Source organism: Leucopleurus acutus (genome assembly GCF_964270905.1).
Source record: "Leucopleurus acutus genome assembly, chromosome: X".
NCBI lineage: Eukaryota > Metazoa > Chordata > Mammalia > Artiodactyla > Delphinidae > Leucopleurus > Leucopleurus acutus.
The window spans coordinates 38739314-38754438 of NC_139148.1; the positions used below are offsets into that span (position 1 = coordinate 38739314).

The 15125-nt window shown below is 38.9% G+C and overlaps 2 protein-coding genes across 2 annotated transcripts in view; one reads left to right on the forward strand and one right to left on the reverse strand.

Moving 5' to 3' along the window:
- The window catches only part of EFHC2 (EF-hand domain containing 2), a gene marked incomplete at its 3' end in the record, with an annotated part of 202345 nt that overhangs the window by 128422 nt on the left and 58798 nt on the right, over positions 1 to 15125 (reverse strand).
- LOC309977998 (putative deoxyribonuclease TATDN2) lies at positions 3179 to 5008 on the forward strand (the record flags this gene model as incomplete). The annotated part of the gene is made up of 1 exon (XM_082864369.1): positions 3179 to 5008. One exon carries the CDS (start codon positions 3179 to 3181, stop codon positions 5006 to 5008), a length of 1830 nt encoding a protein of 609 aa, XP_082720495.1.

A 15125-nucleotide genomic window follows, 5' to 3' on the forward strand; every position in this document is an offset into this window, starting at 1 on the left:
CTCAGGTCAGGCCCAGGTATCAGTGATTTTAAAGCTCCCCAAGTGATTACAATGTGCAAGCCTAGGTTGAGAACTACTGTTCCAGAGCAATTTCACTATTTATGATTTATAGAGCAAAGATCCTAACTAAAATACAAGCAAACAAAATTCAAGAGTCCATAACAGTCATAAGCAAACTACACAAAAAGCATTTTCCTCACAGATGCAAAGATGTTTCTAAATTAGGAAGTAAGAGCAAATATATAATGATCTCAAACTGTTTCCTACCACATACGTTTTAAAATTCAAGAGTAATTCCTTAACAGGATAAAAAAGCATCTGCTTTAAAACAATAGCCTACATATCCAGTATTATATGTAATTGAACTATGTGTCTGCTACAATCAGGAACAGAACAAAAATGCCCCTACCAACATCATGATTTAATATTTTTTAGGAGTTCTGGACAATGTAAGAAGTAAAAATATTAGCAAGAAAGAGACAAAAGCTATCATTATAGATAGACAAAATAATAGCATAGGGAAACGCTGAAAAACTAAAAATAAATAAAAGATTTCAGCATAACCACAACTGAATCAAAAATATTCTTATGTACTAGCAATAACCACCTGAAAATACAGTGGAAGAAAACGGTATATTCACAATAGCATAAAAAATTACAAAACACTTAAAAATAGTTTTAATGAAAACTCTGTGACCCAGATAAAACTCTAAAAGTATTTACTAGAAGATATATGAAAACTTGACAAATAATAGGACAGGCAAAGTATATTCTGGATAAGCAGACTAAAATAACATATTTCAAATGGATATTTCATTGATGTTTTGGAAGGACTTGAAAAAATAATTCTAATTTCATCTGATAAACAGTCAGCCTGTTAAAGATAATTATGAAAATTAAGAGTAATGTAGAAGACCTAACTGTTCTAGATTTTATACCTTACTTACTATTATGCTTCAGTTATTAAAACAGTGCAAAACCAGAGTAATGAGAGACACACTAGTGTGTGGAAAAGAATAGATAGTCTGGAAATACGCTCTATTACATATAGGAATTTAACACATGATGAAAGAGGAATCATGTCAGCAAGTGAAAAAAGTACTAACTTGGAAAACCATCAATGTATATCTCCACCTAAAATAAATTATAACCTAAAATAAATACCAGATGGATTATCAGCTTAAATATAACAAATCAATCCCTTTTAGCCTCCAAAAAAAATTATATATGTGGCAAAGCCCTGAAAGGGAGGATGACCATTCCAGATTTAAGAGAAAAGGACAAAATTATGAAAGAAAATATTAAAATTTAACTACAAAAACAAGTTATACCTTCAATAGGCTAAAATATAAATTAAAAACAAGCAACATACAAATAAGAAATTTAGAACATATGACAAAAGCTTAATTTATTAAAAAAATTTTAATTAATTCTTAAAGGATCTTAAGAAAGAAATAAAAACAGAACTTAAAATGCAGGAGAGGTTCAATTTAAAAAAGGAAAATATTCACTCTAAAAAAGTATCAGGTAAGTACAAATTAAAATAACAGTGAGGTGCCGGTTTTGTTTGTTTCTCCTATTAAATGAGCCTGGTAGGGTTATTCATTACCCATGGTATTTTAAATTATTGCAGTTCTTCTGAGGTAGTGTGATGCTCTGAAGAGCCATTTTAAAATTCCTATACTTCTTCTCAGGAACTCCATTTCCGGGCACGCAGCCCAAAGAAACAAACCAAAATATGGAGAAACATATGTGCAAAGATGTTCTTTGCAGCATTTTTTTTATTACACAAAAAAATTAGAGTGGGATAAATTAAAGATCTAACAAGAAAGGATCTGGTGAATTATGGCACATGTATGTATTCTATGGCATATTATGAAGGCAGTAGTATGATGTTTTTTAAAACGATGCAGCAATAAGAGAAATGCTTAGGATATGCACAAATGTTGAGTGAAAAAAAAACACAGGACTGAAAATGGTAACATACTACAACTACGTTTTCAAAACCATGTATATTTAAACTATGCTTTATAAACCATAATTATGCTTTTCAAAAACACTGGTGGGAGGGGTGGGAGGAAAGTAACAAAAAGCAAGCAATGGCGGCAACTCCAGTGACGGGCTGGCTGCGACGCACACGAGGGGCGGGGGGCAGTGACAAAAAGCAAGCAATGGCGGCAACTCCAGTGGCGCGCTGGCTACGACGCACATGACGCAGGGGCGGACGGGTGCGAGGGACAGCTGTGGAGAGGAGGGAACAGACCTGAGGTAGAAGAATGGGGGGGAGCACCCTGTGTGGCGGGAGTACTTCCGGTGGCCAGGACAGGTGGGTGGAAGGAGCTGTGCCCTCCCCCCACCTCCTCCAGCGCTGGGTTCAGCCCCGCCCTCCTGTACTCCCTCGGCAGCCTGGACCTCTAGGCCACCAGCCCAGCTCAGGGGCCCCTGTGTGGGGTCCCTAAATTACCTTGCAGCCTTTTCGAGGGCTCTGACATCTCACAAGGGCCTTGTATTCCAAACCAAATAGAAAAGCTTTCTAATCCCAGAAGTGCTTTGATGTCCCGTAAGTGCCTTGACGCCCCGGAAGTAACTGTGTTAAAAAAAAAAAAAAGTTGCTGCCATTTTTCTTGGGAGCTCGCTGCGGGCTTGGGCGCCGAGCCAAGCCTTCAGGCGATCCTGGCTCTTTGTGACTTTTCCGAATAGTTTTGAGATCACAAACTCAGTGGAAGGACTTTGACAGCTCTGGAACACGGAGAACTGTGATGGGCCAGTGAAAGAAAGGAGTAAGTGCCCTAAGCCGCGGGGGTGGGAGCGGCGCAAGGTAAAGGACCACAAGGATCCCCCAGCAAACGCGGATGCCTCTGGGGGCCCAGTGACGCGGCGTCCTCCAGCCAGCCAGCTTAGGGCTCTGCATTACGTCCAGGGGAGCCTAGCCGCCCGGGTGCCTGAAAGCTCAGAAGGAGGTCCTTGTGGCCTTCAAGCCGAGGTTTCCTGGGGTTCATCCTGTCAGGGAAATTCCACCTCCTCATCTTCTCTTTATACTCTTCCCGTTCCTCAGGTTCGCGTGTGGGTGGAGCAGCCTCCAAAGACTACCTGATTCGGAGCACTCCGGGTTCCTCTCGTCCGTGGAATCGCCTCAGCGCCATCCCCTTTGTGCTTTGCCAGCCCCGTTCTAGAAGAAATGGCTTCTTCAAAGGATGTCCACAACCTTACGGGGAATTCCAAACATAGTTTCTATAGCTCCATAAACCCTGAATTTGCAGCCATAGCTGAGGGTCAGAATAATGAGACTGAGGAAGCAGACGAGGGCCAGAGAAGCTGGGGTAGACAGCAAGACCAAAGCTCTTCAATGATATATGTGAAGGCGATCCGGGGCATGCTGGGAACATTGATGTTAGAAGGAGAGGCTGCCACTAATACAAATTGGAGCCCAAGACAGCAGCCCAGCTCTGGAGGAAGATCAGCCACAGATGTTCCCTTCTCTGCTCCTCAAAGAATAGTGTCTGCCTCAGAGGTCAGAGAGAAGATAGACACAAGCGACTTCTGTGACAGGAGAATGATGGTACATCGTGAGAAGCCACTTGGTGACCCAAGGGCACTCATTTTTGAAGGCAGCTCTCCAGCCCTAAAATTTCTAGACAGACGTGACTGTCATTCACAAATCCAGAAGCATCAAGATAAGAGTATTGTAACTGAGCACCCTTCTTCAGGAGGTGGCTGGTCTGACGTGGATGAGAGTTCTGCCTTCAGATCCCCTCAGGAGGAGCCAGTCTCACTCAGTGCCGCAAGAATTTCAAGGCCTCCATCCTTCACAGCTGAGCCTGTCACCTACTGGCCTAATTTGTATAGTGGTCCTTGGCATGACTCTGCCAGCTACTGGCCCAGTAGTCCCAAGCCTCCTTGCCTTCTCTCCATGGGCGGCAGCAGCAGCAGCAACACATCCCAGGCTGGGAAGAGCAGCCAGAGTTTCTTGAGTGGTTATACCTTCAATTTTCCAGTGTACTCCCCAACCTGGTCCAGAGAACTGAAGTCATCAGAAGAAGATCAGTCTCCAAATTCTCATTCATTTCATTTCTCCAGAAGTTCAGAAGCCAGGATGAAGGAGAGGAGACACCATCTCCAAGAGGAGACACCATCACGTTCTCGGGGAGGACATGCATCTCATTCCCTGCCAAGGAACCACTGCAAAAAAAGCCTACAGGCGGGTTTCATTGATACCCATTGTCACCTGGACATGCTCTATTCCAGGTTGTCTTTCACAGGGACGTTTAACAAGTTCAGAAAAATATACAGCAGCTCCTTCCCTAAGGAATTTCATGGCTGCATCTCTGATTTCTGTGATCCTCGCACACTGAAGGATGGTATATGGGTGGAGCTGTTGAAAGAGGATCTGGTCTGGGGGGCCTTTGGCTGTCACCCCCATTTTGCACGTTACTACCGTATGAGTCACGAAACAGATATTGTGCAAGCCTTACGGCACCCCAAGGCTGTAGCATATGGAGAAATTGGCTTGGATTACTCCTATAAGTGCAGCACACCTGTCCCACAGCAGCAAAAGATATTTGAGAGACAGCTGCAGCTGGCCATCACTCTAAACAAGCCCGTGCTGATCCACTGCCGAGAAGCTGAGAAAGATCTGAGGGACATCCTGAAAAAAATTATGCCCTCTGACTACAAGATCCATTGGCATTGCTTCATTGGCAGTTACGCAGTCATCGAGCCCCTTCTGGACTACTTCCCCAACATGTCTGTGGGCTTCACTGGAGTCCTGACTTACCCTTCTGCCTGGGAGGTCCACGATGCTGTGAGAAAGATCCCACTGGAGAGAATCGTCGTGGAAACCGATGCTCCCTACTTCATCCCTCGTGGGGTTCCCAAAAACCTTTGCCCACTTGCCCACCCAGGCCTGGCCCTGCATACGGTTCGAGAGATTGCCAGAATCAAAGGTCAGCCACTCTCCCACACCTTGGCTACCTTACGAGAGAACACTAGTCGCCTCTACAATATTTAAGCAGAGAGGGCACAGTCAGGAGTCTTCCAGAAAAGGGAGACCAGCAGGCTGACAATATAGACTTGGTTTGAACTCTGCCTGTGTCCCAGGTCAAGGATGTGTTTGGCAAGCCCATTGGAACAGAAGAAACCAGGACAGGATGTTCTCCACAAAACTTCTTCATAAGACTTCTGCTTCCGGCTGGTAGGGTGGGGTGCAGTGGGATGGGAGGAAGACTAAGGGGAACTGCCCTTGATGTTATTAGGGGTTTCCTTCCAGCCCAGTTGTGCCAGGGTAGTCAGTAGAGAAGAAAGAGTTCCATAAGGTTCTGGTTTGCTAATCCAAATCCCTGTTCTCTGCAGCCTGTGTTTCTGAGCAGTTGGTGACTAAAGTCACCCACCTACTTGTCTTTAAAAAAAAAACAAAGCAAGGAATGTTGAATTTTAGAAGTGAGCTAGGTGATTTGTTCCGTTTATTCCCAAAATGTATTTGTTATTATAGGAATTCTATAGTCCATATGGGTTGTTGTTAAATTTGTAAATTCAGTGACTGTTCAACTTGCAATTTCTTATTTCTAAAGATAAACCAACAGTAGCATTTCATCTAAGAGGAAATCAATTTAGATAAAAATTAGTTAATAGTCATAATGTGCCAGGGAGGGCTGTGGGGGACCTTAGAATTGATGGGAGCCAAATCGGTTGAATTTTACAACCACTGAGGAGATGAGTTTTGAATCTGAACTGAACTCCCTCCCCACACTTGGATAATTCCAAAGCTCTTCAGATAACTAGCATACTAGTAATAGCAACTCTTCATTCAAATTGCTCTGATTCTTAACAAGGCCCAAATGTATATCATTTAGAAATACCATTCTCCACAAGGGCAGAAACAGAGAAGAGCTTCAGCTGCCCATTTGGCAAACAGCCTTCCTCCTTGAGAAATTAAAATGAACCCACATTTTAAGGAAAACATTTGAGTTAGGAAATTTAGCTTTGCCATCCAAGGCACACACCTAAGTCTAGGAGTCCGATTACTGGATGAGAAATTCCATTTTTAAAATAGAAAATCTTTTACTCTTGAAAACTAAATCAATGAAAAGAGGCCCAGCATACTTCAGACTTCTCTAGTTTCCTTTGTGCCTATTTATGAGGATCCAGAAAAATCAGCTGGCTCCTCACCATCTGGTTCTCAGCTCAGAAGTCTCCTCCACAGAGAAGCCCTCCCTGACCACCAATCTGTAAGTGTTCACCTCACCTGGGAGGAAAAAAAATCCTGGACTTACTATTTTGATTTAATCCTAGCACTTAGCCCTGTCTGAGATTGTGTTGTTAATAGATATGTGTGTTCATTGGTTATCTTCCCCACTATATTGTAAGTTTCCAAGCTTGTTAGTCTCCTTCACACTGTACATACACCCGATGTTAGAAGAGTGCCTGGAACGGAGCAGGCACTCAGCAAAGATTTCTTGGATTAACATATGAATGAATAACTTCGTTAACACCTGGCAGTTAATGATAGTATTTGGGCGAGGTGGCAGATATTAGTAAGAGAATAGAGTAATAAGCCATCCTAGTTCTAGCATTCCTCTTTAATTTACAAGGCAAGGCAAGGCAAGGTTGAAAGGCCACCTATATTCTGCCGGTAGATGTCATCCATAATAAAAGAAATAAATGAAAAAGATCAAGCTCTACCAGGAACTTGACAGTTCATACTTCCTATAAATAACACTGAGTATAGCATAGATTGCCCCTTTGTTGGGAATCCAGTCTTTTGAGAAGAAGAAAGCTGTAGCTGAAGTGCTTCACTTTCCTTAGTAGAACAAAAGAAGCTGATGCATTGTTAAAGGTGCAACTTGATTATATTTTTCAAGACAGAAGACGTTCAAAAATTAAGCCAATGTTTTGAGTTAGGAAGGTTTTTTTCCATTTAATGTACACTTTAAATAGACATTGTTCACAGTGTGTCCCTCAACCCACTGGAGCCCTGAGCTTGTGATAAACAATTTTAGGGAAGAGGGTTCCATGGGCACACACTTTTGGTAAATAATGAGTTGTACAAAGTTCCTCAGATTTTTTTTTCATTTCACATTTCCTGTGATATGCTAATGTGAGCCACAAATACCCAAGAAGGTGTTTCTCAAAGTTACTTCTAGATTAATTTGATTAACTTGAGGTACAATTCAATGAGCTCAAGTTCTTTGGAAACATGACCTTAGTCACACTCTTGCTGTTGTGATGCCCTTATCACATTTTGTGCATATCTCCACTCATCACATTCCTTTCTCACAACATAAGATCTGTGGAGAACACAATGTTATTCATCTGATTCTAGCAAAGTGACATTACCAAGTGAGCATTTTAAAAATGGGTGTGAATGAACGGTTGCTTTTGTAAGCACACAATCAACAAGATAAACAGGATATACACATATTATAATTAAAGTAAGTTTCCTTTCCAAAAAAAAAATGATCTTCTTATATGGAGAAAATACTTTCCTTACCTGCTCCTCTCCCTCTACAATTTTGATGGCAAATGCACAGACCATACTCTGCAGTGTTTCTAACATGCAGGAGAGAACCTTGCCATAATTCAGCTTTATTTCTTTAGGAACGGGAGTGAGCAATATAGTCTTTTCTGAGTGTAGTACATCCAGAGTGGCCTAAGTCAAAACTCACAATCTTCCTTTACTTATTTCTTGAATACAGTAAAGAACACTTGTTTCATCTATTCATGTTACTAGTAAAAAACAAGAAAAAAAACACAAAAAACAAGAACCAAAGAAACCACAAACAAAAAAAACCCACCAAAAAAACCACAAAAAACCCACAAAAACGAACAAAAAAACAACTCGTGATCCAGATGTCCCTCCCTCCCTCCCACCCTCCCTATCCCACCCCTCTAGGCAGTCACAGAGCCCGGAGCTGATCGCCCTGCGCTATGCGGGTTTGAGACTACCAAAGAGCACAAAGTGGGGGGAAAAGTCCACAACCCTACTACTTAGAGACAATCACTTCAACAACTGGAGTAGCTCTTTGGAGGTTTTCTCTAATATTTCCCTAGTTATTGGCCAATTCCAGTGTTGTACTCCTTGAGTCAACTTTGCTACTTAATATTTACTATAATATTCACTTCACTTTATAATTAGCATAAGCAGTGCATTTTATTTCCTATGAATTTGTGATTTAAACACATTATTTTGTGTATTTTTGTTTGCTTTCCTGAGTAAATAAGCTAGAAGTCTAGAAGTTTGTTAATTCTGTTGTTTTTAAGACTCAACTCCTTGACTTCTTGTTCAAATCTATTCTGTTTACTGATTTACAAGATTCTGCTTTTAAATTTATTAATTTTTTCCTTCAGTTCTCGGATGAAATTTTTTGTGTTATGCTTTTTCTAGTGCCTTAATTAAATGCTTGGTTTATTTTTAATTTGGGGGGGAAAGAACAAAGCATTCAATATTATAAATCTGCCTTACTTATAACTCTGCTGTATCTATAGGACTTTTTATTTTAATGAAGTTCATTTTCTCACTATAAAAATTAATACATATGCATTACAAAAATATGAAAATAGGAACAGAAAGAAGTGTAGGATATTTCTACTACCTAGAACCCACTGTTTTGTTAATGTCTTTCCTTAACATAATGGTGATTCTATGTCAAATTGTGTATACTTTTAAGAAATTCATATTTTCATTATGCCAAATTATATATACTTTAAAAAAATGATTATATTTTCATGCCCATACTCACTGAAGATTTATGTGCCACAAAATCCCGCCACCAATCTATATACAGTTTTCATGTTCTGGTGTATTTTTACTTTAAAAGTCTTTTTTCTTTTTTAATGTAGTTAAAAACACAAAGTATATATGTTTATTAAGCAGAGTTAAAAGAAGGAATATTTACAGGTCCTAGAGAAAGATGATATAAGAAGCCTTTTTCCCCATTGATTGAGAGAGATTTCAACTCTATTCATTGTTACTTTTAATTTGTAAAGAATTGTCAGTTCAAGTGTGAATAGCAAAAAATTAACATCTATTGGAACAACTCCCTTGAATGGCGAAAAATACTATATTTTTTCTTTTTATATCCCTATCTTGCATTTGTCATTTTATTATTATTTATTGTGCTTTTATCTTTCAATAAACATTTAAAATGTTTACACTGTTTTCAACTTTATTTATATTTTATAATTACTTATAAGTTTGTTTCCATTGCTCACCACTAACCCTTTTATTTCATGACTTCCCTCATGGTTGAACTGTTTAATTTGCTTTACAACTGGCTGGAGTACATGTTCAAGCAACTTTCTCAGGAAAAGTATGTGGATGGCATATTTGTGAGAAATCATGTATCTGAGAACATCCTTCTGTGGCTTTCACTAATACCACCTTGGCTGAGTCTAGAATTTGTGGGTCACAAACATTTTCCCCTAAAAGTTATAGACATTGCTTCCCTGTCTTCTGGCATTTAAGACTGCAGAGAAGTCTGATGTCAACTTCTCCTTCTTTGGGGGTTAAACTACTTTTTCTCTCAGGATGCTAGGTAATTAATTTGCTTTATCCTTGACATTAACATAAAAAACGCCAGACTATATCTAATTATTGGTCTCTTTTTTTGTTGTTTTCTCTGGTACACGGTAAGCATTTGATCTGTAGATCTGTGTGTTTTTATAGTCCAGAAAGTTGGTTTTGTTTTTATTGTTTTTTTATGGCATGCTTAACTGATTTGGTTGCTTTTAATCTAGCTTCTAATTCTTTCGGAACAATTGTCTATATAAGAGCTCCATCCTCTGTCCAACCTTTCATTACCTATCTCAAGCTCTCATATCTGACCTTTTCCTCTGCATTCTGGGAGAATTTCTCAAGTTTGCCTTTTCCATTACTCATCTCATTTTCTCCAGTTTCTTTTTTTTAAAATTTTACTACATATAATGCTTTTTAGTTTCCTCACATTTCTTCCTCCTTCAGCAAGTTCCCTTTCCTTTTCACCTACAGTCTCATTCAACAATATTTTAAACGTATTCTCTTTTCTCCTTCTAGACTTCACTTCAGTTTGCTTTAAATGCTTACTTTGTTTTGTATACTTCTTTGCACTCAATAGAAAGCACAAAGCAAATCATTATCAAAAATATTCATTTTCCTATAGAAGGCATATTTTTAAAATAAATATTGTTTTTCCTCTGCCTCTTAAATACTATGTTCTCCTCCATTTACACCGCAGAGCCTTTTCAGAAACCTTCTGTTGGGTTTCTTTGTTCATTCTTGAACAAAGAGCAGTCTATCCAGGCTGATGTTTTTCTAAAAATAGGGTGGGCAGGTCTTCTTTCCTTCCTTCAGCGTCCATTCCAATGTTCTGATTCTTCCTCTCAGTGGGAAGCTGGTTGATAGAAATTCATATACATGAATGTTAAGGGAAGCAGGGAGGGAATTGGGGCCATGGAGAGTCCCCTTAAGGAAAAACTTCAGATTTTTCCACACAAAAATTTTATAAATTGACCTGACCTCCACTCCGGGAACAGAGCGAATATAACCAGTCCTTCGTGTGCATTGCCTGTCGCATCAGAGAAACACCCTAATGCAGGGCCTGCTTTTTCCCTCAGTGTGACTATTCCTGGGCCTCCTAGTGACACTCTTAATCCATCAATAGCTGTGAAAGTAAGCCAAGTGGAAGCCCCTACAGGTTGTCCTAAGCCCCCAACTCAATTCTTGTCACTTTCTTAGGAAGTGAAGTTGCATGTTGGTTTTGGTATAATTCTTCAGTATGATTTCATCTGCACTGTATCTAGTGGAAATTCTTCACAGTTTGCAACAAGAAGATGGACCTCCTCCCTGGCCTCCAACACTATTATGGTTTCTCCGTATTTAAAAATTTTGAAGTCATTTAACTGGGATTGTGAAGGTGGAGAGGTTCATCTAAACATCAGTGCCTAAGTTATAATCTCACTCCAAATTCTCATTTTTTCCTCACTTTTTTTTTGATAAATTTATGTTCCTATGGATACTGTGTTTAAATAGGCGTATCATTTTAGAAAATTCAAGTTATACAAATCTGAATCTCATTTAGCTTGTTGAACATAAGAGATGGTCAATAAAGGTAAATTCAATTTAAAAATGACAAAAAATACAAACTATAGAAAGATGATTTCCAGAAATTTTTCGTATTATAAAAATATTATCATCATGAATCCATTTATAATTTATGCTCCAATTTTCATGACTAAATCTAGGGTGGGTTTAAGATGAAATGCACCTAACCTATGTGGACAGTATAAGCATTCATCAAATTTATTTTTACTTGTCTGCTTCTTCTTAAGACCTGATTTTATGGTTTATAAAAGGGGAAAAAGATGTGACTAGAACGCTAGAATATTATTCTTGTAGCTGTATCACTAATTAACCATATAACTGGTGCAAACCACTTAAAGTCTTTGTTCCCTGGTTAACCTTTTAGCAAAAATTAGAAAATCAACACTTGCTCACCACAGGACAGTGCAGCACTATTTAAAGGATTAAGAAAATTATGTATATATAACAGCACTTTGGAGAGAAAATGAATGTATAAAAATACTGAATAATATATAAATCAGTGTAGGATGCAAAGCTAGAAGCTTAAAAATACTGTCAAAACCACATCTAAAATTGTCTTTTCACATCCTTATGGAATCTATTGGGCAAAGCAATTTAAAAACACTTGATATTACTAAGAGAAGAGGTTCAGACCCACTGCTTAAAAATAAGTCTTCCTGGAAAAATAATTAGGTTGAGAAGAAGGGGGTAACCCTATCCAACACAAATCCCATTGCTAATCATGGGGTTTCATAAACTGAATAGAGAAAAATGAATATTCAAATATTCAATATTAAAGATACAAAAGAAAAACAGCACCTACAATATAAAAGACATATTTGGTAAATATATATATATATATATATATAATTTACCAAGTATTTTATATATATTTTTTCAGAGGGAATAATAATGGGACCTGAGTCAAAAACACTCTTTCTTGCCATCATTTGGAGATATTATGTACTTTAAAAGGCTGGATTCCTCCCAAAAGAGTAAAAAGAAAGATGCTTAGATAAGATGCCTTTTATGTTCTCCTCCAATCGAAAGAATCTATTCTATACTTCTAATAATTACTCAATAAACTGGATTCCCCTGTACATTAGATTGTCCTACTGGTTTCAAAGTATGTCACTTACTTCCCACAAGTGCATCAACAGCTGAGATCACAAAATGGATACTTCATATGGAAAGGCTCCTGTATCAAAAGCAAAGTAACATAGACCAACCCAGTTATAGAGCACCTGCTAAGTTCAAAGCTCTATGCGGAGTGTACAGCAGTCAATAAAACAATCTCTCCAGCTACAAGGATTACACAGTCAAGTAAGGGAGATTAGACTGTATGCAAATAATTGCAAAACAGGGAATGGTACCACCAAATAATTATAATGCGCTGGAGATAAAGTCATTAGGAGAGACAAAATAATATTCTTACAAAGCCATTCATCGCTGAGCACCTGTGATGTGTCAGGCACTGTGCTAGGCTCTGAGAATTCAAAGATAAATGAAAATAGCCAACTCTGATTAAGTAGTTATAACGGGTCAGGCAATGTGTTAAGTTCTTTTACACTCTATCTCATTTACTCCTCACAACACAGCTCTAAAATAGGTAATATCGTGATCCTTGTTTTACAGAAGTCAAGGTTTAGGAAGTTAAATAATTTACCCAAGGTCTCGAGATAAGAGAATAGGACAGCTGGGGTTAGAACTCACACTGCCTAGCTTCAGAGGCCACCTTCAGAGGTTAAGCATTATGTCCTGAACTGCCACAAAATCCCCACCACACTCCAGCTCAGTGAAGGACACAGAGAAGAGTAACAGGGCGATTCTAACAGGGGTCTGAAAATGCTCCAGTAGGAGGGGGAAGTGTGAACCACCTGAGAGAGCATCAAGAAGAACGCATCACAGTGGAGGTGACAAGTGAAATGAGCCTTCAAGGCTGAGAGATGAAAGAAGAACTGCATGCGTGGACAGGTGGGTAAGGGCATTCTCTGTGGAGGGAACAGCATGTACAAAGTTACAAGAGCATGGTAGTATATGGTATGTGGGGTCCTGTGAGTCATTTTGTGTGGCTGAGGGCTGAGTGGGGAAGGGGTGGCAGAGGAGATGAGATGAGTAAGGTACAAGAGCCAAAAGACAGGTGGTCCCCAGGCCATGCAAAGCTAAGTCAAAGGATTCTAAATATTTTAGAAAGTTAATCCTGTAGCAGAGTGGGCAGTTGAAAGGGGAATCAGACTGAAGGCAGGGATGGTGCTGAAGAGGCTACTCTCTGGATGAAAGATATGAAATAGGATAGCAGCAGTGGCCTTCAAAAGGAGACTGATGAAAGGGAGATTTCAGAGGGAAACAAGAGAGGACCGGGGTCAACTGATCAGTGACAGAGGGTAATGGTGGCTCTCTTACTTGTTTAAATATAAACAAAAATATATAATTTAGTGACTTAACATTTAGATGGAACTCAAATAATGAGCCAATGTGGACCAGGCCCAGCATGGTAATATAGTCCAAGAAAAGGCTGAGCGACCAACAGCAATTGAAAACTCTGTCTCACCTTAGCTCCCTGAAGAAACTCTAAAGGTGATCCAATTTATGCTCCACATCTCCACTTCTCACAAAAATGCCTTTCCTCTCTTTTTCAAGTCTTGTCAGTCTCACATTTCCTCACCATCAGCGCTAAGACATCTCTCTCCCTCTCTCTCTCCTCCCCCCAGCTCTTTCCAGCCCTTCTCCCTTTTCTGCATCCCCCAAAGCCTGAGAATCTTACTGAAAAACTCAGAAGAATCCTTAGAGGATGGAGCGGGGTGGCGGGGGAGTGGAATGAGCAAAGACAAATTTTTGTTCAGCAGGCAGGGTGTGGGGAAAAGGAGAAAGCTGGGAACACACATTAATAATATTATCCCCATTACATATCAGTAAGAACCAAAGCTTCAATTAATAAAGCTGACTGTAAAAGCCAACTAGACCAGAATTGAAAAACAGCTTTATTTTTGAAATTCAAACACAAATGTCAAAATAAATGCTCTGATAATCATCAGAGAAATGCAAACCAAAACCACAATGAGACATCACCTCATACCTGTCAGAATAGCTATCATCAAAAAAGTCTACAAATAACAAATGTTGGCGAGGATGCAGAGAAAGGGGAACCCTTGTACACTGCTGGTGGGAGTGTAAATTGGAGCAGCCACTATGGAAGAAATTAAAGAGTTTCCTCAAAAAACTAAAAATAGAACTATCACATGATCCAGAAATTCCACTCCTGGGTATGTATCTGAAAAAAAAAAAACACTAATTCAAAAAAATACATGCACCCCAATGTTAACAGTAGAATTATTTACAATAGCCAAAATATGGAAGCAATCCAAGTGTTTATCAACATATGAATGGATAAAGAAGATGTGATATATACAGACACACAATGGAGTACTACTCAGCCATAAAAAAGAATGGAATTCTGCCATTTGCAACAATGTGGATAGACCTAGAGGGTATTAGGCTTAGTGAAGTAAGTCCAAAAAAAGACAAATACTGTATGTTATCACTGATATGTGGAATCTAAAAAATAAAATGAATTAATATCACAAACAGACTCACAGATATAGAGAACAAACTACTGGTTACCAGCTGGCGGGGGGGGGGGGCAAGATAAGGGTAGGTTTTAAGAGATACAAACACCTATCTATAAAATAAATAAGCAACTAGGATATATTATATAGCACAGGGAAATACAGCCATTATTTATTTTATAATAACTTGAAATGGCAATTCAATCTATAAAAGTATTGAATCCCTATGTTATATACCTGAAACTAATACAATATTATAAATCAACTATATTTCAATAAAAAGTTTAAAATAAAAAAATAAATAAATGCCCTGAAACACCAGATGAAAAAAATCAACAAGTAGAACCAGAGATAGAATAAAATACACTCAAAAACAGATTTTGTATTTTAGGCTAAAAAGGAGGGAAACAACAGAGTAGACTACGAAGGAAGTAAAATTTTGATTAAACATAAAAGGGCCTACATGAAGTTTCTAGAACCTAGTTGACAATGGTGTAAAATCTTTG